Here is a 22,969-nt window from a genome sequence, read left to right on the forward strand (position 1 = left end):
CTCCCCCCTTACCTTTCTTGCCAGATCCATAATCTCTTTCATGATCTGATTGGCTCCATCGTAAATCCCGTGTCCAACATCTGGACACAGTTTTCTTCAGCGGGCGTCGATTCTTTCAGGCTTCATGGCTTTCATGGCTTTTTCTGTAACAATGATGGCATCTTCCAAGGTGCAATCCTTCTAGACCTTCATGATGTTCTCTCTCTCAGAGAGAGAGAGACTTCCATAGTGTTGACCATCCTTCCCATGGAGTACCATGTGTAATGATCCTTAAAGGTTCTTCTCCCCTGATCTAGAGGCTGAATCAGAGACGTTGTGTTTGGGGGCAAGTAGACCACTTCGATGCCTTGGGTGTTGAACTCATGGGGTTCTGGGTGGCCAGGGGCATTGTCCACTATCAAAAGAGCTTTATTATTTATTTATTTTAAAAAGATTTTATCTATTCATTTGAGACACAGGGATACAGAGAGAGAGAGAGCATGAGCAAGGAGAGAGGCAGAGGGAGAAGCAGGCTCCCCGCTGAGCCAGGAGCCTGATGTGGGGCTCGATCCCAGGACCCTGGGATCATGACTTGAGCCAAAGGCAGACACTTAACCATCTGAGCCACTCAGGTACCCCTCAAAGGAGTTTTAAAAGGCAGTCTCTCACTGGCAAGGTACTTCCTGACTTTAGGGACACAGTCAATCCAGAAAAGTGTTCTTGTGGTCCAGGTCTTCTTGTCATACAACCAAGATGGCAGCTGGTGTTCGTCTTTTCCCTTTAAGCCTGGGGGTTAATAGCTTTATAGATAAGGGCAGGCCTGATCATAAATCTGACTGCATTTGCATAAGAATGTAGAGCTGGCCTGTTCTTCCTGCCTTGAATCCTGGTGCTCGCTTCTCTTCCTTACAAATAAATGTCCTTTGTGGCATTTTTGGTTTTTTTCCCCAGAATAGGGCACTTTTAGCTGCATTAAAAACGTGTTCAGGCAGATATCCTTTCGCCTCAATGATTTTTTTTTTTTTTTAATGGCATCTGGGAACTCATCTTGCAGCCTCTTATGCTGCTTCTCCTGTTACCTTGACTTTTTTTAAGCCAAACCTCTTTAAAATTATTATACCATCTTTTGTTGGCATTAAATTCTCCAGCTTTAGATCCTTCATCTCCTTTTTGCTTTAAGTTGTCATATAATGATTTTTATTTTTCTCATATCCTATTGGAGTTGGTATGCCTTTCTTACAACAATCCTGCACCCACATAAAAGCTGTATTTTTGATACACGATAAAAAGGTATTTCACAAAAAGCGCAAGCGTTTTTGTGCACAGTGATGGCTTCATGAATTTTTTTTTTTCCACAGTGCTCCGTACTCTGGATTCATTTATCTTGAAATGGGCAATCACAGCCACAGACCTCAATCTCTGGTGCCTATCAAGTAACTAAACATTTCCTTGGGCGCCTGGGTGGCTCAGCCGGTTAAGCGTCTGCCTTCGGCTCAGGTCATGATCCCAGGGTCCTGGGTTTGAGCCCCACATCGGGCTCCCTGCTCGGCGGGAAGCCTGCTTCTCCCTCTCCCACTCCCCCTGCTCGTGTTCCCTCTCTCGCTGTGTCTCTCTCTGTCAAATAAATAAATAAAATCTTTAAAAAAAAGAGAAACATTTCCTTGTAATGTCATGACTTATCTCTGCTTCTTGGGAGCACTTCCAGCATCACTAGTGGAATTCGTATGGATCCCATGGTGTTATGCAAATGGCTTAGAGTATTGCACTAAACATGGTGAAAAATACCGAGAACCAGGAGAGATCACTTTTTACTGTGATACGCAGTTTACTGAAGAGATGAGCTGCTCCTGGGGTGGGGGCGGTGGTATGATTAGCATCACATGTGGTGTTTTAAGTGGACCCTTGCAACACTTGAGCTCACTGCAAGAGCAACGGGAGGTGGCTCTGAAATTTACAGTAGTGCAGTAAATACTGCAGTTAACTTTCTGCAGTTATGATTAATACTGCATCTTTATGTTTACGTTTCTTGACTGAATGGCACATGTACAGCCTGTGTGTGCGTCAGTTTTGATAAATTTTGACTTTTTATAATAGGGTTGTGTGTGTGTGTGTATATATATATATTTTTTTTAAGATTTTATTTATTTGACAGAGAGAGACACAGCGAGAGAGGGAACACAAGCAGGGGGAGTGGGAGAGGGAGAAGCAGGCTTCCCGCCGAGCAGGGAGCCCGATGCGGGGCTCGATCCCAGGACCCTGAGATCATGACCTGAGCCGAAGGCAGACGCTTAACGACTGAGCCACCCAGGTGCCCCAGAGTTGTGTATATTTTATGGTAATAAATGATAGAATAGTGTCTACATACATTTTATGCATTTATGACATACCTTTTTCTTAAATTTTTTTTTTTTATATTTCTAGGCTAAGTGGTTCATCTGTACCTTTTTTCAAGTTGCCAAAAATTTTCAAAAAGGGGCGCCCAGGTGGCTCAGTCAGTTAAGTGTCCAGCTCTTGGTTTTGGCTCAGGTCATGATCTCAGGATTGTGAGATTGAGCCCCACGTGGGGTTCAGTGCTGGGTGCGGAGCCTGCTTAAGATTCTCCCTCTCCCTCTGCTCTCCCCTCCGACTTGCATTCTCCCTCTAAAAAAAACTCCAAAAAATATTCCAATATATTTATTAAAAGAAATCAATGTGTAAGTGCATCCACTCAGTTCAAACCCATGTTGTTCAAGAGTCAACTGTATTTTCTCTGGGTCCATGGTTTGTCTTTTCATTGTCTTTAAGTTGTCTTTCACAGAGCAGAAATTTTTAATTTTAATGAAGTCCAGTTTATCAATTCTTTCTTTCATGGCTCATACCTTTGGTGTTCATCTAAAGTCTGCCAAATCCAAGGTCATATATGTTATTCTCCTGTGTTCTAAGACTTTTATACTTTAGTGTTTTACATTCATGTGTGTGATCCATTTTGAGTTAATTTTTGTGAAGGATGTAAAGTCTGTGTCTAGATTCTTTTTTTCACGTGGATGTCCAAGTGTTCCAGCACCATTTGTTGAAAAGACTGTCTTTGCTCCATTGTATTGCCTTTACTCCTCCTTGAAGATCAGTTAACTATATTTATGTGGGTCTATTTCTGTGCTCTCTGTTCTTTTCCACTGATCTATTCTTTTGCCAATATCATCGTGTCTTGATTACTAAGGCTTTATAGTGTCTTGAAGTCAGGTACTGTTAGTCCTCCCATTATTCTTCTCCTTCAATATTGTATAGTCTGTTCTGGGTCTTTTTTTTTTTTTTTTAAAGATTTAATTTATTTATTTGAGTGAGAGAGAGGAGAGAATAAGCAAGGGCAAGGAGGAGGGGCAGAGGGAGAAGCAGAGCAGGGAGCCCGACACAGGGCTTGATCCCAGAAACTCAGGACCATGATCTGAGCGGAAGGCAGACACCCAACTGACTGAACCACCCTGTTCTGGGTCTTGGGTCTTTTTCCTTTCTGTATAACCTTTAGAATCAGCTTGTTGTTACCCATAAAATAACTTGCAGGGGTTTTGATTGAGCTTGCACAGAATCTGTAGGCCAAGTTGAGAAGAACTACCATCTTGACAATATTATCTTTCTGTCCATTAATATGGCATACTTCTCCATTTATTTAGTTCTTCTTTGATTTCTTCTTGCAGAATTTTGTAGTTTTCCTCATATAGCTCTTGTACATATTTTTGTTAGATTTATACCTAAGTATTTATACCTAATGCAAATGTTATTGTATTTTAAATTTCAAATTCCAGTTGTTCATTGCTAGTATATATGAAAGCAATTGACTTTTGTCTATTAACCTTGTATCTTTAGTCCTGCTGTAATCACCTATTAGTTCTAGGAGTTTCTTTATCGAATCTTCAGGATTTTCTGCATAGATGATCATGTCATCTGTGAATAAAGACAGTTTTATTTCTTCCTTCCTAACCTGTATACCCTTTGTTTCCTTGTCTTACTTCATTAGCTAGGACTTAACAGTATGACATTGAAAAGCAGTGGTGAGAACTCACCTTGTTTAGTGGGAAAGCTTTGGGTTTCTCGCTAGTAAGTATGAGGATAGTTGTAGGTTTTTTGGTAGATATTTATCAAGTTGAGGAAGTTCCCTTCTAGTCCTTGTTTACTGAGAGGTTTTTTTTTTTTAAATATGAATGGGTGTTGAATTTTTTCATATGATTTTTCTGCATCTATTGTCATGTGATTTTTCTTCTTTAGCCTGCTGTGATGGATTGATTTTAAAATGTTGAACCAGGGGCACCTGGGTGGCTCAGTCAGTTAAGCGTCTGACTCTTGATTTCAGCTCAGGTCATGATCTCAGGGTTGTGAGATCAAGCCCCACATCAGGCTCCACACCAGGTTTGGAGCCTGTTTAAGAGTCTGTCTCTCCTTCTCCCTCTGCCCCTTCCCCCTGCCTCCCTCCCTCTCAAAAATAAATAAATAAATAAAGTAAAATAAAATATTAAACCAGCCTTGCATACCTGGGATAAATGCCACTTGGTCATGGTGTACAATTCTTTTTATACATTGTTGGATTTGATTTGCTAATATATTGAGAATTTTTGCATTTGTTCATGAAACATTGGTCTGTAGTTTTCTTATAATATCTTTGTCTGGTTTTGGTTTTAGGGTAATGCTAAGCTCATAAAATGAGTTAGGAAATATTTCTTATGTTTATACCTTCTGAAATAGATTGTGGAGAATTGGTGTAACTTAATTGGTATAAATATAATTCCTTAAGTGTTTGGTAGAATTCACCAGTGAACCCATTTAGATCTAGTGCTTTTTCTTTTAGAAAGTTATTCATTATTGATTTCAGTTTCTTTAATAAATATTCTTCTATGTCTTCTTCACATGTGAGTTTTGTCAGATTGTGTCTTTTAAGGAACTAGACCCTTTCATCTAGGTTATCAAATTTGTTGGCAAAGAATTGTGCAGACTATTCCTTTATTCTTTTTATGTCTGTAGGATCAGTAATGATGTTCCCTCTTTCCATTTTACTCTTAACTTGTGTCTTTCTTTTTTTCTTAACCTGTTTAGAGGCCTAAACCTATCCCTCATGAACAGAGACACAAAAATCTTCAACAAACATTAGCAGATCAAGTCCAGAATAAAAAAGATTATGCATCATGACTAAGTGGTAGTTCTCCTGAGGATGCAAGAGGCTTATCAATTTTATTGATCTTTTCAGGGAACCAGCTTTTGGTTTCATTGATTTTTCTCCATTGATTTCCTGTTTTCAATTTCATAGGTTTCTGTTCTAATTTTTATTATTTTTCTCTTTTGCTTACTTATAACTGAATCTAACAATGTTTCCCTGTGTTTTGTACCTTTTTTGTGACTTGTTTAGGATGTCCTTTTTGTGACCCATTTAAGAAATACTTCCTGGGGCACATGGGTGGTTCAGTCGGTTAAGCATCTGCCTTCGGCTCAGGTCATGATCCCAGGGTCCTGGGATGAGTCCCACACTGGGCTCCCTGCTCGGCGGGGAGTCTGCTTCTCCCTCTGCCTTTCCCCTTGGCTTGGCTCTCTCTCAAATAAATAAATAAAATCTTAAAAAAAAAAAAAAATCCTTCCCTACGTTGAGGTCTTAAAGGTATTCCTTACATTATCTTCTAAAGGTTTTTATAGTTTTTGTCTCTCATATTTCAATCTTCCATTCACCCAGAATTGACTTTTGTGTATGGTGTGAGGTAGGAATCCAAGTTCTATTTTTCCTATGTGAATAACCAGTACTTCCAGCACCATTTATTTAGTTTTTAAACTTTTGGTATGGAAAAATCACATATATACAAAGATAGAATAATACACTCCATGACAATTATCATTCCATGGCCAATCTTGCTATATTTATATCCCTATCTACTTTCCCCCACTACCATAATTATTTTGAAGTAAATTCCAAAAATTATGTAATTTTATCTATAAACATTTTATTTCAAAAAATAAGGTATTTTAAAACATAATTTCAACACCATTATCACACTTAAAATAATTATAATTCTTTAATAGCAACTCATTAAATAAATCCAGCATTACCCTGATACCCAAAAGCAGACAAAGACATTACAAGAACATAATACTGCAGACCAATTATCCCTCATGAACAGAGACACAAAAATCTTCAATAAACATTAGCAGATCAAGTCCAGAATAAAAAAGATTATGCTTCATGACCAAGTGGTAGTTCTCCTGAGGATGCAAGACTGGTTCAATATCAGGAAATCAATTAATAAAATCTGTCATATAAACAAACTAATAAAAGCCAAATGATGATATCAATGGGTGTAGAAAAAGCATTTGGTAAAACTCAACAACTGTCCTTGATTAAAAAAAAAAAAATCTCATGAACTTGGAACAGAAGGAAACTCCCCTGAGAAGTGGCTTCTATAAACAAAACAAAACAAAACAAAACAAAAATCCTACAGCTAGTATCATACTTAATGTTAAAACTGAGTGGGTTTCCCCTTAAGAGTGGGAGAAATTAAGAATGAGTAAGTCCACTCTTACCAATTCTATTCAACATTGTACTAGAATTCTTAGGCAGTAAAATAAAGCAGGATAAATTAAAAGCATACAGGTTTTAAAGAGATAAAATTGTGTCTATTCACAGATGACATTATCGACATTGAACTCCCCTGCGCCCCCCCCCCGGGCTATAAATAGCTGTAAGAAAAAAAAAAGAAAAAGTAGTAATTAGGTATAAATCTAACAAAATACATGCATGGTCTCTATGTCAGAACGAAAAGAAAAAAAATCTGAGGAAGACAATTTAAAAAGATCTAAATAAAGGAGATATATTGTGTTTACGGATTGGAAGCCTCAGTATTGTTAATTCTTCACAAGTTGATCTATATATAGGTTTAATACACCCCAATCAAAATCCAGTAGGATTTTTTTTTAAATAGATATGGCAAGTTGATTCTAGTATTTATATAGAAAGGCAAAGGAACTAGAATGGCCAAACAATTTCAATGGGGGAAAAAAAACCCAAAAACAAAAAATAAAATTTAAAAACTCATACTACCTGATTTCAAGACTTACTATAAAGCTACAGTAATCAAGACTGTGGTTTTGGTGAGAGGATAAATACATATAGATCAATGGAACATAGTCATATGAAACTAGTCGTTTGAAGAATTTGTTGAGACTTATTGCCTGATATATGGTTCTTTTTATAAACACTCTAAAACATTCTTTGAAAAGAATGACTTCTAGCTTTGTATTCTATGTCGAATTTCACTGATTGTAAGATGCACATTTTTAACGTTCAGACATCTCTGAAATCAGTATGCATCTGGCCATCAATGGGCTGTCATCTACTGGTGGTGGTTTTTCTTTCTTACTGGTACTTAAAGGGCGCCTGGGTGGCTCTGTCAGTTAAGCATCCGACTCTTGATCTCAGCTCAGGTCTTGATCTCAGGGTCTTTCTTGTACTTAAGATCATAGTATGCCTTACAATCAATGGTGGTTTACAGTTGGTGAAATTCAGTATATTAGGTCAAGTTTTTAGTTGTTCAAATTGATGTCTTTACTGGTTGTTTTCCTGGTTTTTGCATCAATCATGAGAGAGAGAGGTTAAAAACCTAAGATTGTGTATTTTTCTTTCTCATATTTCTGCATTTTGCTTCACATCCTGACCCTGTATTATGTGCATTCAAGTTTAGATGTTTTATCTTCTAGATGAATTGAATCTTTCATTTTATAGTGACTCTCTTGTCCCCAAGTAATGTTTTCTTTAAAGTCTATTACTGTTGGGGACCCTGGGTGGCGCAGTCGGTGAAGCTTCCGACTCTTGGTTTTGGCTCAGGTCATCTCAGGGTTGTGAAATCGAGCCCCGTGTCAGGCTCCACTCACTCAGCGTGGAGTCTGAGATTCTCTCTCCCTCTGCCTCTCCCACTTGTGTTCTAATAAATCTTTTAAAAAAAAAATAAAGTCTATTTTGTTCAATGTAAATATAACTATACCAGTGCTTTCCTTTGGCTAGTATTTGGTACAACTTTTTCCATGTTTTTCCTTTCAACCCTTCTGTATCCTTGTATTTTAGATATACCTTTTGTAAATAACATATAGATGGATATTGTTTTCTAATTCAACATGACAATTTTTGGTATTTAACTGATAACGCCCAGTACATTTACATTTATTATTACCGATATGTACAGATTTCTACCATTTTACTTTGGGCAATTTGTCCTGCCTGTTTCTCTCCTTTCCTGTTTTCTTTTGGACTGATGAATATTTTCATTAGGTGTAGAATTCTAAATGTTTTACTATGTACAAATGTTTTACTATGTTTCTAAAGATTTCTTATTTGAGAGGGAGCAAGCGATCAGGAGCAGGGGGAGCGGCAGGCAGAGAGGGAAAAGCTTCCCTGCTGAGCAGGGAGCCCGATGCGGGGCTCGATCCCAGGATCCTGGGATCATGACCTGAGCTGAAGGCAGACGCTTAACCGACTGAGCCACCCAGGTGTCCCAGTGATCTAGTTTCTCAGCAGAGGGCTCTCTTTTCCCCAAGTAGTCTGAGCTTGTGAAAGACCATGTTTCATGTTTATTTGGTATCTTCACCAAGCCCAGTGTTTTGTACATAGTTAATTCATAGAAATTGCATTTGATTACTTATGAAGATAATGAGTAGTGGGCAAAGAAGTAATGTGGACTTTTTTTTCCTTTTTGAAATTCACTGTTAGAAAGTCTAAGTCCATTTTTGTTTAGTATTTTGTAAACTTTTAAGTGTTATTTGCAGAATGTTTTGGGAATAAAAAAAAATGGGGAAGGAAGCATTTTTTCCAGAGGTGATATTAAATATCTAATTGTTGTCAGTAGAAAGTAAAATGCTTTGATGTTCATTTATTTTCCCCAAAACAAAGTATTGTTGCCATAGATAAAATCCCAAGTTTTGTTTGGTCTCCTTGACCTTTCATTTAGAGAATGGCACATTATTAAGATATCATTTATGAAGTTCTAAAATAAAGACAGTATCATCTAATCTGTGTTACTTATGGAGTCATGTAAGTATAAAAATACAAATGCGACTCTTGATCTTGGGGTTTTAAGTCCTAGCCCCATGTTGGGTGTAGAGATTACTTAAAAAAAAAAAAAAAAAAAAAAGATTGGATCCACACTAAACTCCTGGTAGTGGTTTCCTTTAGGAAGATAAATGGGACTAGGGATCAGAAAATGATGTGAAGTAAAGATAACAGAATGTTAACATTTATTATTCTGGAATGGTGGGTGTACAGGATTTGATACGTTATAAACTTGTGTAGTTTCAGAAGTTTGTAAAACTTTTGTGATTTTAAAATGAAGGCTGCCATCTAGTGGACACATTTAAGTAGAACTTTAAAAATCTTTGATAAAGGGTAAAGATACAATGGAACAAAGCTTTTCAGACACTTCCACACAGATAAGAAGGTACATAATGAAGGTTAAGACCACAGACTTTAGGAGTTGATCACACCTAGCTCTGAACCCTAGTTTTGTTATTTACTGTGTGATTTGGGCAAAGTATCAAACTTCTCTATGCCTTAGTCAGTTAAAACCCCAGACCTTTATTCATTTAAACATTATGAAGCATCCCTATGAACCAGGTAAGTGCTGCCTCTGGACTGTAGGGACACGGAAAAGCACAAAAGAGAGTCCCCACCCCCCCGAGTTTAATAAAGAGGAGAGACTACTATTTTATTTTTTAAATGGAATTAGTGCCTTTTTATTTATTTATCTTTAAAGTAAGCTGTACACCCAACGTGGGGCTTAAACTCACAAACCTGACATCAGGAGTCGCATGCTCTACCGACTGAGCCAGCCAGGCACCTCAAGACTACGAGGATTGAATGGTTAGATACTAGGTTTAAGTCCCAGATCCCTGGTTATTAATGCTCATATAATCTTAGGCAAGTAACAAGCTCACAGGATGACATCACTATCTAAATTGCACAAGAGCTGTAACACTATCTTGTTCACCACTCTTTTCCTAGTAAGGCTTGACATAAAAAGGCCTTTAATAAATATCTGAATGAATGAATGCCATTACTTCAGTAGTTTCCTCAATAAATACTCCATATTAAGGAAATGGTATAACTGTGATGTATATAGGAAACCCAGGATTTGTAACAATTTAAAGATTTACACATATTTATGTAAGTTACCAGTTAAAAACTGTTATATATACTTATCTAAGGCAGTTAACTACTATATATACCCTGTCAACTTTGAGGAAAAGGATCCCAACCATGAAATAATAAAGAACCAATCTCTAATGTCTAATGTTTGTTATAAAGAAACTTACACTGAGGGGATAGAGTTACCAGAATCTGTCTCTTTAAAAAAAAAAAAAAAAAAAAAAGTTAAATAGACTAAACCTCTTCCAAATGACTGTTCTTGGAAAGATTCTTGCCAAACTCTCCCTAGCACAGGCTTCTGAATTCTACAACCTTAATATATTAGGCATTCCTTTACTTTGTTTTATAGTAAAAACAAGCAGTAGTTATTAAACATAACCTACTTTGTATAACAAAGTAATATAACTGTAATTAGATTTTCATATACTTTGACATTATTCTGTTTCACTATAACCTGTGACTTTTCCTTTAAATCAAGCCCTTAGTCAAATTTCACTCATTTTATATCATTTCTACAGCATCTTTTCTGAGAATTTTAACTGCCATTATTACAACTATATAATCACAAGCCATAAATATTTTTATATCATCCCTATGTCCACATATTTTCACTGGAGAAAAACACATTTAACCAGTAACTCCAATATAATTATTGAATGAACAAATACATAGCTGACCCTTGAGCAACACAGGCTTGACCTGTGCAAGTCCACTTAAACATGAATCTTTTTTTTTTTGATACAGTACTCGAAATATATTTTCCTTGTGATTTTAATATTTTCTTTTCTCTAGCTCTATTGTAAGAATACACTATATAATACATGGAACATACAAAATATTTGTTAATTGTTATTGGTAAGGCAATAGGTCAGCAGTAGGTTCATATGAGTTTTGGGGGAGTCAAAACTGTGTGGATTTTTTACTGCATAGGGGGTCTGTGCCCCTAACCCCTGCATTGTTCAAGGGTCAACTGTAGTAAGATTTTCAAAGCTCTAATACATGCCATTCATGCTCTGCACAATAAAATTAAAGTGATAATTTATATACTCAAGATTTGTTCATGGGCAGTAATTATTTCCGTCAATATAATATATAAATAAACTGATAATAAATGCATGTAAAACAGTAAATTGAGCTAAGGAAATAATATCACTGGTCTTTTGAACTTTTGGAGTCTAATTTAGGTTTGGACTATAATCACTTTCAAAATTTCATAAGCCCCTCATTGGATTCAAGTTAGAAAAACATCTTGAAAGATAATCTGGTATGCATTTATGGAATCATCAGTAGCTTGCTCATGCCCGTTCTATACTGCTAGCCTAGGTAACCTGATTTAGTGAGAGCGAGGCTCTACACCAGAAGTCTGCAGCAGTGTTAAGTTTATAAAGATTTAGGATGTCCAGCTGTTAAGGCATTAAGAGCTGAACGATCCCTGTGACAGCCAAGCATAACATCTACCCTATATTATCTTTTAAAATACTCTTGATATAACACATTGACCCCATACCTCCTCTTGGCTTTATACCAAATAATAAGTGATAGAAGTAATGCCACAGGTGATCAAACCTTTTTCTTTTCATAAACTGCTGCCAAATCAACAGTCCCATTTTTAAAAATACTGTTAATTCAGTTTTTCATTAGGATTACACAAATTCGTCAATTAAGGTTTCTACATCACATGCTCCTTAACCACGTCCTAATAAACACTTGCAGAACAAAAAACTTAGCTACTTTTAGTTTATTGTAACCGGTTCTGACTGAATCAAACATATAAAAGATACCCTCTCTTAAAATAGGCTGTGTAGACCAGAATTTTAAATTTATTCTCATTTTAAAACTAGAAAAGTACTATAGTTAGTATAATTAATGGAATAGCTATCAGGAAGCTTGTTCACATATCAAGCAATATATTTTACATTTGGCGAACTTAATTTTATCAAATATCCTTTAATTTCACAGACAACAATATGCTACATATTGTATAAGAAGCGCACAATAGTTTCGCAGTACAATTTCAAAGTGTATACAAACTGGAATACAGAGGTTAAACACTGGTGTACTGATGGGCATTCTTGAGCTTTAGATAAAACTGCATACAAAACTTGCAATTCAAGTATTAGCCAATCTGGAAACTTCTCATAATATAAAAATGATACTTTGAGATGCAAAATATTTTTTTTTTTACTTAACAAACTGTATAAACATTTAAAATAATCATTAAAAACTCAACTTTAGAATTTATAAAGATTAGCTATAAAAATATATTGGCAGTCACTTTTCTTAGAAATGTACCATTCACTACATTACAAAATAGACTCTAACATAAAATTGCCTTAATAACCATACTATTTTAGAATCTGATAAACCTTACATTAAATTGGTTATAAAATCCTCTTGGAAAACTTTGGTATGCATCTTCAGAAGGTTTTTAAAAAATACTCTAATATCCTCTCAAGGGCCTGTAAACATTCTTTTCTATTAAAGCACAACAGAATAAGTAATGTATATTCAACTGCATACAGAATATAGAATCAAAAAACAATTTATTATATATTTGTAGAAAATCTCCATTCCCAGAGTGACCAAAAAACAAGCTATTTAAAAGTATCAAACTTTTAAACAGTTCTCCTTCCATTCTGATTAAAAAAAAAAAAAAGTTACAAAATCACCACACTCCATTCATGTACCTTAGATGCTTTTTAGGACAAAGCCTCAAAAACAGTTAACCCAAGCAAGTCTCAAAATCCCTCTCAAGTCCAAAAAACAAACTTTAAAAAACCCATTTAAAAGATCTGACAATAGAACAAGTATACATAATCAGAACACATAATTTATATATTTAGTTATGTATTAGCTTTTCTATTTGTAATTTAGAATTTATTGGCAGAAATAGATACACGCAAGCACGCACACACACAATTGAAAAACGTAAAATTTAGGAAACAGTAAGAAATGCAAACCTACAGGGTAAACTGATTTATTTTAAAAATCAATTTACCAAATTTCATCTTATCTGCCATTTTTGGATTCTTGTTATTTAGAAAATTCAAATTGGTGAAAGTTCATTTCCTGCTTCTTGAGTAGGTTTAATTTTTACAGAGTTTCCAGTTGTGCCAGTAACTTCTTTGAGGTCATTTTCCACTTTATCTTCTGTCACCAGATCTCTTGCATAAGATATTTATCTTTGAGTTGCAAAAGCCTAAATAAAAAGCTTCATTTTTGACCTTTTAATTTATAAACTCCACTAAAAAGAAAAGAAATCCATCTAATTTTTAGGCAAGTCTGCAAAAATATTTTCTTTCTTAATCAAACACTTTTATGGGAATAAAGATCCTTCAAAGTTTTTAACTCTTCTATTAGAGTTTTGTTTTGATTTTCCAAGACTGCGACTCGATTTTCCAGGCATTTCACATACTCTTTCTTCTTTCTGCGACATTCTCGAGCAGCTTCTCTAAATAGAAGCATTAAAAACCAATGTTAGAAAAGTTCACATTCTTTAAATGGTAAATGCACCTCAGTAATCCTCCCTGGTCATCTATAGACAGCGAAATACACTGATCTTAAGTGTAGAATCCGTTCCGTTTGGCAAATGCATCTACCTGTATAACCCACATACTCATCAAGACAGAACATCTCTGCTGTCCCAGAAAGCTCCCCCATGCCCCTTCCTGATCAGTCCTCTCACCAGACAACTACTGTTCTCGTTTTTATCACCACAGATGAAGTTTTTCCTATTCTACAACCTCCTTCAGAATGTACTCTTGTGTTGGGTCTCCTTTCACTCATTGTATTTTTGAGGCTCATCGACGGTGCTGTGCAGTGGTTTTTACCTTACTGTTGCAGGTGTATTCCACTATGTGACTATCACCACAGTTTACTGATCTATTCTTTAGGGCTGTTTCTAGTTTTAGCTGCTATGCTTATGTCTGTCTCTTTGTGAACACATGTCCCATTTTTCCTGCATAAATATCAAGGAGCGAAATTTATGGGTCCCCTGGTTAACTTCTGACACAGTTTCTTTAGTTTTTATTTGGGTTTTAATTACAAACAGTGCTTTATACTCAGCTTTGTACGTGTCCTCTTAGAATATTTTTTTTTTAAAGGTTTTATTTGGGGCGCCTGGGTGGCTCAGTCGGTTAAGCGGCTGCCTTCGGCTCAGGTCATGATCCTGGGGTCCTGGGATCGAGACCCGCATCAGGGTCCCTGCTCGGCGGGAAGCCTGCTTCTCCCTCTCCCACTCCCCCTGCTTGTGTTCCCTCTCTAGCTGTCTCTCTCTCTCTGTCAAATAAATAAAATCTTTGAAAAAGAAAAAAAATAAAAATAAAAAGGTTGTATTTATTTGAGACAGCACGAGCAGGGGGAGGGAGAGGGAGAAGCAAGCTTCCCGCCGAGCAGGGTGCCTGATGCGGGGCTCGATCCCAGGAACCCTGGGATCATGACCTGAGCTGAAGGCAGACGCTTAACCGACTGAGCCACCCAGGCACCCCTAGAATATTTCTATGAAGTCACAGACATGTATTACATACACGTAGAAGTAAAAAAATATTTTTTTATACTATGTAATGCAGGTATTATCTGCAACTTGCTTTTTTTACACATACAGTTTTAATGGTATTTCTATGTTGGTACAGATCTTTGCCATGTGAATATTTCATTGTTAATTCATTTTCATTTCCCTAACTACTACTAGTGAGACTGAACATCTTTTCAAATATTGGTCTTTTGGATTGTTTATGTAAACTGACTACTCATACCCTTTTTTCAATTCATACCTTATCTTGTTTTACGATGAGAAATTATAACCTAAGAACACTCTCTCTGTGCATTATATGTATTAATCCTTTATCTTTTTAAAAAAAGGTTTATTTGAGAGAGAGAGAGAGACTGTATGCGCATGGGGGGAGGGGTAGAGGAAGAGAGAGTCTTTTTTTTTTTTTTTTTTAAGATTTTATTTATTTATTCATGAGAGACAGAGAGAGAGAGAGGCAGAGGGAGAAGCAGGCTCCCAAGGAGCAGGGAGCCCAATGTGGGACTCGATCCCAGGACCCTGAGATCATGACCTGAGCCGAAGGCAGACGCTTAACCATCTGAGCCACCCAGGTGCCCCTAGGGAGAGAGAGTCTTAAGGAGACTGAGCTGAGTGCAGAGCTTGATCTCACAACCTTGTGATCGCGTCCTGAGCTGAAACCAAGAATCAGATGCTTAACCAAATGCCCAGACACCACCCTCCCTTTATCTGTCCCCCCCCCCAAAGATTTTATTTATTTATTTGACACAGAGTGAGAGAGAGAGAGAGCATAAGCAGGGGGAGTGGCAGGCAGGCAGAGGGAGAAGCAGGCTCTCTGCTGAGCAAGGAGCCTGATGTGGGACTCGACCCCAGGACCCTGGGATCATGACCTGAGCCAAAGGCAGCCGCTTAACCGACTGAGCCATCCAGGTGCCCCGCCTTTATCTGTTTTTATATAATTTTCTAATCTACCCTTTGACTTCTCATACTTTTATATCTTATACCATAAATGTTTCTTTTTCAGTCTTTTTCTTGGCTTATATTAAAATTCCAAGCACTGTGTGGTGTTCTTAGTTTTAAAGATTCTATGGCTTAATTTTTCCACAATGAAGTCTTTAACCCATCTGGAATAACGTTTGTATGTGATATAAGATAGGAGTCCAGGGGCGCCTGGGTGGCTCAGTCGTTAAGCGTCTGCCTTCGGCTCACGTCATGATCCCGGGGTCCTGGGATCGAGCCCCATATTGGGCTCCCTGCTCGGCAGGAGGCCTGCTTCTCCCTCTCCCACTCCCCCTGCTTGTGTTCCCTCTCTCGCTGTGTCTCTATCAAATAAATAAAATCTTAAAAAAAAGTCCTATTTAATTTTCTTTCAGATGTGGAGCTGTGTCAGTTAACATTTATTAAATAAACCGTCCTTTAGAAGGGTTGTACTTAACTAACACAAAAAGCTATTTCTGCGCTCTACCCTGTTTGCTAATGTTACTGTCTGCCCCTTGCTGATACAAGTTTGGGTTGTTTTTTTTTTCGTTTTGTTTTTTTTTCCCACCCAGGCGCCCCACTTATACCAAGTTTTGATTACAGTAGCTTTAGAGAGTATGTTTCAGTATGCCTAACAGGACAAGTAACCTCTTTCTGTTCTTGACCATTTTTTTTTAAGATTTTATTATTATTTGACACACACAGGAGTGACACACACAGGAGAGAGGGAGACAGAGTAAGCATGGGGAGTGGGAGGCAGAGGGAGAAGCAGGCTCCTCGCTGAGCAGGGAACCCGATGCGGGGCTCGATCCCAGGACCCTGGGATCATGACCTGAGCTGAAGGCAGATGCTTAACTGACTGAGCCACCCAGGCGCCCCCGTTCTTGACCTTTCTTGAATGCTTTTTTCTTTCATGTAAACTTTCATCTTATTTTGTCCAATTCCATGGAGACCTACAGAGATTCTAATTTGAGTCACAATAAAATTATATGTAAATTGGAAGAACTGATATTTTATAATAGTCCTCATCAAAGAATACTGGTATTTTTTCTATGTTCGGACTGTTTTAGCTCTCAATAAGATTTTTAAAATGTGGGTCCTATGCCTTTCCTATTGAATTTACTGAGTATTTTATGATTTGTCATTAATGTGAAATTACTTCCCATTTTATTTTCAAGATGGTAATTCATAGAAGAACAACTTACTAAATTTCCTTATAAATCACTGTAGTTTTAAAATTCATTACGGAATAGTATACACACAAAAGACTGTGGTGTAGATATAAGTTATGAAGCATAGTGATAAAATGAACACACGTAAACCCCAACAGCCAACTTAATAGAAAATATGATCCATACTGTTGAGGAACCCTCTGTGCTTTTTCCTGATTCCATACCCCTGCTCTTGCCCAGAAGCAATTACTAGCTTCAGTCTTTTGCTTATTTTCTAAAACTACAACTTGTTTTCCCTCAACTTTATTTTTCTAATATTTATTCATGTTAAAATGATCATTCACTCAGTCAATACAAATGAACACTATTACATTGGATTCATAAATTGTGGTTGTATTTATACACGCTGTTACTGATGAATATTTAGGTGGTTTCCTGATTTTTGCTGTTTGAACATTCTTATGTATACTTCCTGCAATAGTCTCTCTCAGTCACATACATAGAGTGAAACAGCTAAATGGCAGAGCATATCCAGGTGAACTACACAAGATAAGGCCAATTAATTTCAAAGTGGCCATACCAATTTTCACTCCCATAAGCAGTCTCTGAGTTCCACTGTTCCAAAACCTTGCCAATTCCTGGTTAGACTTTAAGACTTTTGTCAAGTGGGTGGGGATAAATGATATCTAAGTATGTGGTATTAATTTGCATTTCTCTGATTACTGATAAGGGCAAGCAATCCTTCATATGATTATTAACCACTTCCGTTTTCTGAGAAATGCCTATTCATCTTTTGTTGGGTTATACTTATTAATTTAGAAGATATTTACATTTTTTCAAACAAATTCTTTTTGGGGGTTAGATACGTTACATATATCCTCTATAGGGTTGAAGCTTATATTTTGACTCTATCTTCTGATGAACAGAAATTATTAATGAAGATTCATTTATCTTTTATGTTAATGTTTGTGTGTGGGAGGGGGTGTGAGGTGTTTTAAGGTATCTTTCCCTGTTCCTGAAACCGTAAGATTATATATTCTCACTGAAAAATTTCAAAATGTCACCTTTCACATTTGTGTTTTTAAATCCATCTGCAGTGATTTTTGTGTATGGTGTGAGAAAGCAAGCCAGTATTTTTTCACGTATCAGTAATTATCCTAGTACCATTTATTGAAGAGTCCCTCCTTACCCCAATAATCTGTCCTACCATATCAGGGTTTCGTGTGTCCATCGACCTATTTTTGAGCTATTTCTTTGGTCATTTTGGGCTTTTTTTCTCAATGCCGGTATCACATTTCAATTACCACAGCTTTAAATAAAACTTGATATCTCCTCACCTTATTCTTGTCTGGAATATTTTGGCTGTTCTTGGCCCTCTACTCTTCTATAAATTTTAGTATCACTTGTCAAGTTCTTCAAACAACCTGTTTGGGTTTTGATTGGAACTGCATTGAATCTATGGATCAATTGGGGGAAAAATAGTCATCTTTATAATACTGAGTTTCTGTATCTATGGACACAGTATTTATTTCTCCATTATTTAGATCTTCCTTAATGTCTTTCAAAAACACTGTATAATATTTTTCATAAATGTCCTGGACATCTGTTAGATTTATTCTCGGGTATTTTATTTGTTGATAATTATCAAATTATTGCTGATGTAAAGAAATATGATTTTTGAAAATGGGCTTTATATCTAGCAATCTTTATAAATTTGTTACTTCTAATCATTTTTCTGTAAGTCCATTTTAAAAAATAGGCAATTATATAAAAAATAGGTTTTATTTCTTTCATTTAAATCCTTATAATCCCCCCCAGCCCTTTTCCTGTTTTACTAAACTATCAAAGGTTTCCAGTACAATGTTGAAGAAAATCGTTTCTTTTTCAAGTTTTCATACTACAGATGATTCTCCTTGATATTCTAAGCAGATGAATATATATTTGCTACTAATAACAGTTTTATTTCTCCAATTTTTACCATTTTTATAGCCTCTTGATCTTTGATGATTTTCAATGACATCATTTTTTTCCCTTTAAATTAGTAGAGAGATAACTGAATACTTTCCATAACTCATTCTTTTTTTTTTTTTTAAGATTTTATTTATTTGTGAGAGAATGAGAGACAGAGAGCATGAGAGGGAGGAGGGTCCGAGGGAGAAGCAGACTCCCTGCTGAGCAGGGAGCCCGATGCGGGACTCGATCCCAGGACTCCAGGATCATGACCTGAGCCGAAGGCAGTCGCTTAACCAACTGAGCCACCCAGGCGCCCGGCCATAACTCATTCTTTTGTCTGCTCTTCCTGCTGACTCTAGCTCCTGAAAGGTAGTGTGTGGTATTATCTAAGTCTCTGGACTCTGAAACTTGGACCCATGTGTTTAAATCCTACCTCTACTACTTACTAGGTAGTTTAACCTTGGGCAAATAAATTAACCTAAGCCTCAGTTTCCTCATCTCGAAAAAACTGGAAATAATATATACACCTCAAAGATTTTTGTGAAAATTACATAAAGGCTTGGCACATATCATGATGGAGTCCTAATTCCTTGAGGACTAATTCCTCTGTCATTTTTCAACTTGTATTTGTTAGAATTCAATGTATGGGAATTTGTTTAAGCCTGTGTTGAGATTGCTTTTTTCCAAAAAGTTGGGGACACTATGGACCCAGACCCATTTTTAAATTACAGCTGACTCTTGAACAACACAGGTTTCAACTGTGTGAGTCTACTTATATGCAGATTTTTTCAATAAATATAGTATTATAAATGTATTTTCTCTTCCTTACGATTTTCTTAATAACCTTTTTTCTCCAGCTTACTTTTTCAGCATATAATACATATAACATACAAAATATGTGTTTCAGTAAGGATTCTGGTCAACAGACTAAGTTTTGGGGGAGTCAAAAGTTAAACATGAATTTTCAACTGTGGGGGGTCAGGGTCAATTTTAGAAACCCCCCGTTTTTGGTAGAGCACATCTTGGGTACTGACTTCATGAAAAAGAATCTCTGATCCAGTGTCCCAGCCTGCACAGACCCCAGGCTTTTGTTCCTAGTCCCCTCTGAGTACCAAAGCTGTACCAATCACAAAGATCTGAATTTATCTACAGAATTTACAGGGGCTGCTTCAGTGCTTATCAGCCTCATGGTTTTGTGCTTCTGGTTCATTCCTAACCTCAACAGGTATCTTACTTTCCTGCAGGCTCATCCAATCATTTAAAAGGGTGATTTTTATATTTCATCAAGCTTTTAAAAATACTACATAGCCTAGGTCATATTGTCAGAAAGAGAAGTCTCATTCTAGTAATTTTTAACAAGTCTTTCAGATTTCCTAGGTACACAATCATACCATCAGCCAAAAAATACAACTTTTTTCTAGTATTTACAGAACTTCAGTTCCTTGTCTTAGTGCATTTGTTGGAACCTCCAAAACAGACAATCCCTGCCATGTTACCAAGTTCATTTACAATGATGCCTGCTCTTAGTTTTTAGTAAAGAAACATTGTATCTTGAAGTAATTAAATGCATCTCTCTGGTCCTTTCAGGATAATTTTTATTGCTTTAGAAAAACATCATTTTATTCTAGCTTTCTAACTTATTGGTGAGGCACTGAAAATAGAATCCTATTGTAATTTTAAAAAAATGTTCTATTCCTGGGTATTTACCCTTTTTGGTTCCTAATATAGTTTATTGGTGTCCTTTCTCTTTTTTTTTTTTCCCTTGAACTCACTGCAGAAGGCTACCCATTATATTCTTTTTCTCAAAGAACTGGTGGTTTTTCATGGCTGATGTATACAGCTCATATAGCTATGTTTAAAATACTTTTAAAATGAGGGGCGCCTGCGTGGCTCAGTCGGTTAAGCGTCTGCCTTCAGCTCAGGTCATGATCCCAGGGTCCTGGGATTGAGCCCTGTGCCAGGCTCCCTGCTCAGCGGGGACCCTGCTCCCCGCCTCTCCTCCCTGCTCGTGCTCTCTCACTACCTCTCTGTCGCTGTTTCTCTCAAATAAATAAATTAAAAAACCTTAAAAATAAAATACATTTAAAATGAAAGTAAATATTTCTGGAGGTTAAATCGCTGCTAAGATTCATGGGTGAAATTCATTTTTTAGGAGCATTTCTGTGTCAGTTTTTGTAGGAATTCTTTCCTCTTCTTGCTGTCAATGGCAAGCAGCAAATTATTATTTTCATTTAAGTTTTGTCAGCCCAACAAGAATAAAATACATTGTCTGAAAAGCTTTGCTTAGCAGTACTATTCAAAAGACACTATATATTAAATAAGGAGACTAAGCAATGGGCCGCACCAATCCACCGGAAATGAATTAGACATAATCTAACAGTAAAAACAAAAAACGCTATAAACACCTCTCCTTTTTTTTTAAAGTAAGCTCTAAGCCCAATGTGGGGCTCAGACTCACAACCCAAGATGAAGAGGCGCGTGATCCACTGACTGAGCCAGCCAGGTGCCCCAAACCTCTCTCGTTTTTAATATACACTTCTAGTTCCCCCTGGTTATGTTCTGAGATTTACAAAAACATTACCCATTCTGGCAGTACAGTTTTACTACCTACCTGTTTTTCATCAGCCTTATTTCTCTTTTCAGCTGGGGGTCATCTGTCTTCGCTGTCTGAGATGTGAGAGTCACAGGGGCCGCCATCACCACAGTCTGGGGCAGCGAAGGAGCTGACGGAGTGGTACGGATCTGGTATGTCTGCATATCTCCTGATGCAGCTGCGTGGTCAAAAGAATGAGTTAATGCCTAAGTGTCTTTGAAAGGACGCTGGGATGTTCTCCAGAGACACTTAGGCGTACTTACTTTGTACAACCACCTGGTTGCTGGGCACAAGTATTTGCTGTCCATCAGAGGTCTGGGCATACTGGAGAATTGTTGTACCTTGCTGAGTACTGCCTGAATTTGTCATGGTTAATGTCTGAAGTCCCTGTACTCCATCTGTGCCTGGACTGGCCAGTTGTAAGGCTCCATTTGGGGCAATGGCAACTTTAACCAAAGAGAGAACATAGCTATTGTAAGGCTAGACAATACACTAATTGCAAAGGATTGGTGAAAACAAAAACCCCAAACACTATTTACTAAAACAGGTTTGAATGCAGTTCGACTTGCTGTCAACTACTCTGAGTGAACTATATGTAACAGAAATAAAATGGCATTTCTCTATAAAATTTTATAGTTCAGATGCACTAATCTTAAATTTAGTCTCAACCTTTACAATATAACTGATTAGTCAAAACACACTTTAGTCTCCATGAAGCACTGCATGCTGATTGCTAATGCTGTCACGGCCGTTCTGGGGCGTTAGGAGATGGTACCGATGGCTAACTTATAAAGGAAAAGTAAGTAGAAGGAAACATTAACATAGTTTGCAATTTTTATTCAAATAAGCTCAAAAATATTTTTGAATAGATTAAGTGTGCCTATGGAAAAATTTTAAATAGGATTAAAGGTTACACAATGAAAACAAATCTTCATACTGCTTCTGAGCTCTGTTAAAACGTATTAAATGTTATGTGATATTTTAAAAATGTAATAATTTATTCAAGTCACTTCCTAGTGCAAATCACCAGTAAGGTGGTCATGAGAAAGCCCATATGTAGATCACATTACTATGTGTCCCCCAAGCATTTTTCAATAAATTTTACTTATGTTAATGCTTTCCTCTCAAACCTTAAACACCCAAAAGGTGTGACCAGATAGAAAACGTTTTAGCATTATGCAATTCCACATAATAAATCCCCTTTAGAATTTTTTTTTTTTTTTTAAGATTTTATTTATTTATTTGACAGAGAGAGACACAGCGAGAGAGGGAACACAAGCAGGGGGAGTGGGAGAGGGAGAAGCACCTCCCCGCAGAGCAGGGAGCCCGACGCGGGACTCGATCCCAGGACCCTGGGATCATGACCTGAGCTGAAGGCAGTCGCTTAACCAACTGAGCCACCCAGGCGCCCCAATCCCCTTTAGAATTTAATGCTTCATCTCTGTACCCCTTATCAGATTGTCATTAAGCAAATTTTTCTTCTTCTACACTTTGGCTATCAGAAAGCCAAAGCACACTTGTCTGGATGTGTGTGTTTTAGTTGAAAATTTCTTTCAGGAGTTTCTAACTATCCCTCCTCCACCGCCACACAACAAATATTCCCATATACTTTAACTTCTATGACTTTAGAAGTAACGACAGTGTTT

At 37.0% G+C, this 22,969-nt stretch overlaps 1 protein-coding gene across 10 annotated transcripts in view; it reads right to left on the reverse strand.

Moving 5' to 3' along the window:
• Positions 1–8,837: 8,837 nt before the first annotated feature.
• Positions 8,838–22,969, reverse strand: part of ATF1 (activating transcription factor 1) — an 85,973-nt gene continuing 71,841 nt past the window's right edge. For 7 of the 10 annotated variants that reach the window (XM_045873448.3, XM_045873444.3, XM_045873450.3 and 4 more), the window contains 3 exons: positions 21,587–21,769; positions 21,342–21,501; positions 8,838–13,571 (listed from right to left, as the gene is read on the reverse strand). In XM_045873448.3, the coding sequence (XP_045729404.1) occupies positions 13,427–13,571; positions 21,342–21,501; positions 21,587–21,769 (488 nt within the window). In that variant the 3' untranslated portion in view covers positions 8,838–13,426. Of the gene's footprint in view, positions 13,572–18,114; positions 18,234–21,341; positions 21,502–21,586; positions 21,770–22,969 lie in introns of all 10 variants that reach the window. The other 3 variants (XM_045873451.3, XM_054507056.2, XM_045873446.3) reach the window with 2 other exon arrangements.

This window comes from Mirounga angustirostris, unplaced genomic scaffold (genome assembly GCF_029215605.1).
Source record: "Mirounga angustirostris isolate CCGP_5_RB_7025 unplaced genomic scaffold, mMirAng1.0.hap1 SCAF_5, whole genome shotgun sequence".
Classification (NCBI taxonomy): Eukaryota; Metazoa; Chordata; class Mammalia; order Carnivora; family Phocidae; genus Mirounga; species Mirounga angustirostris.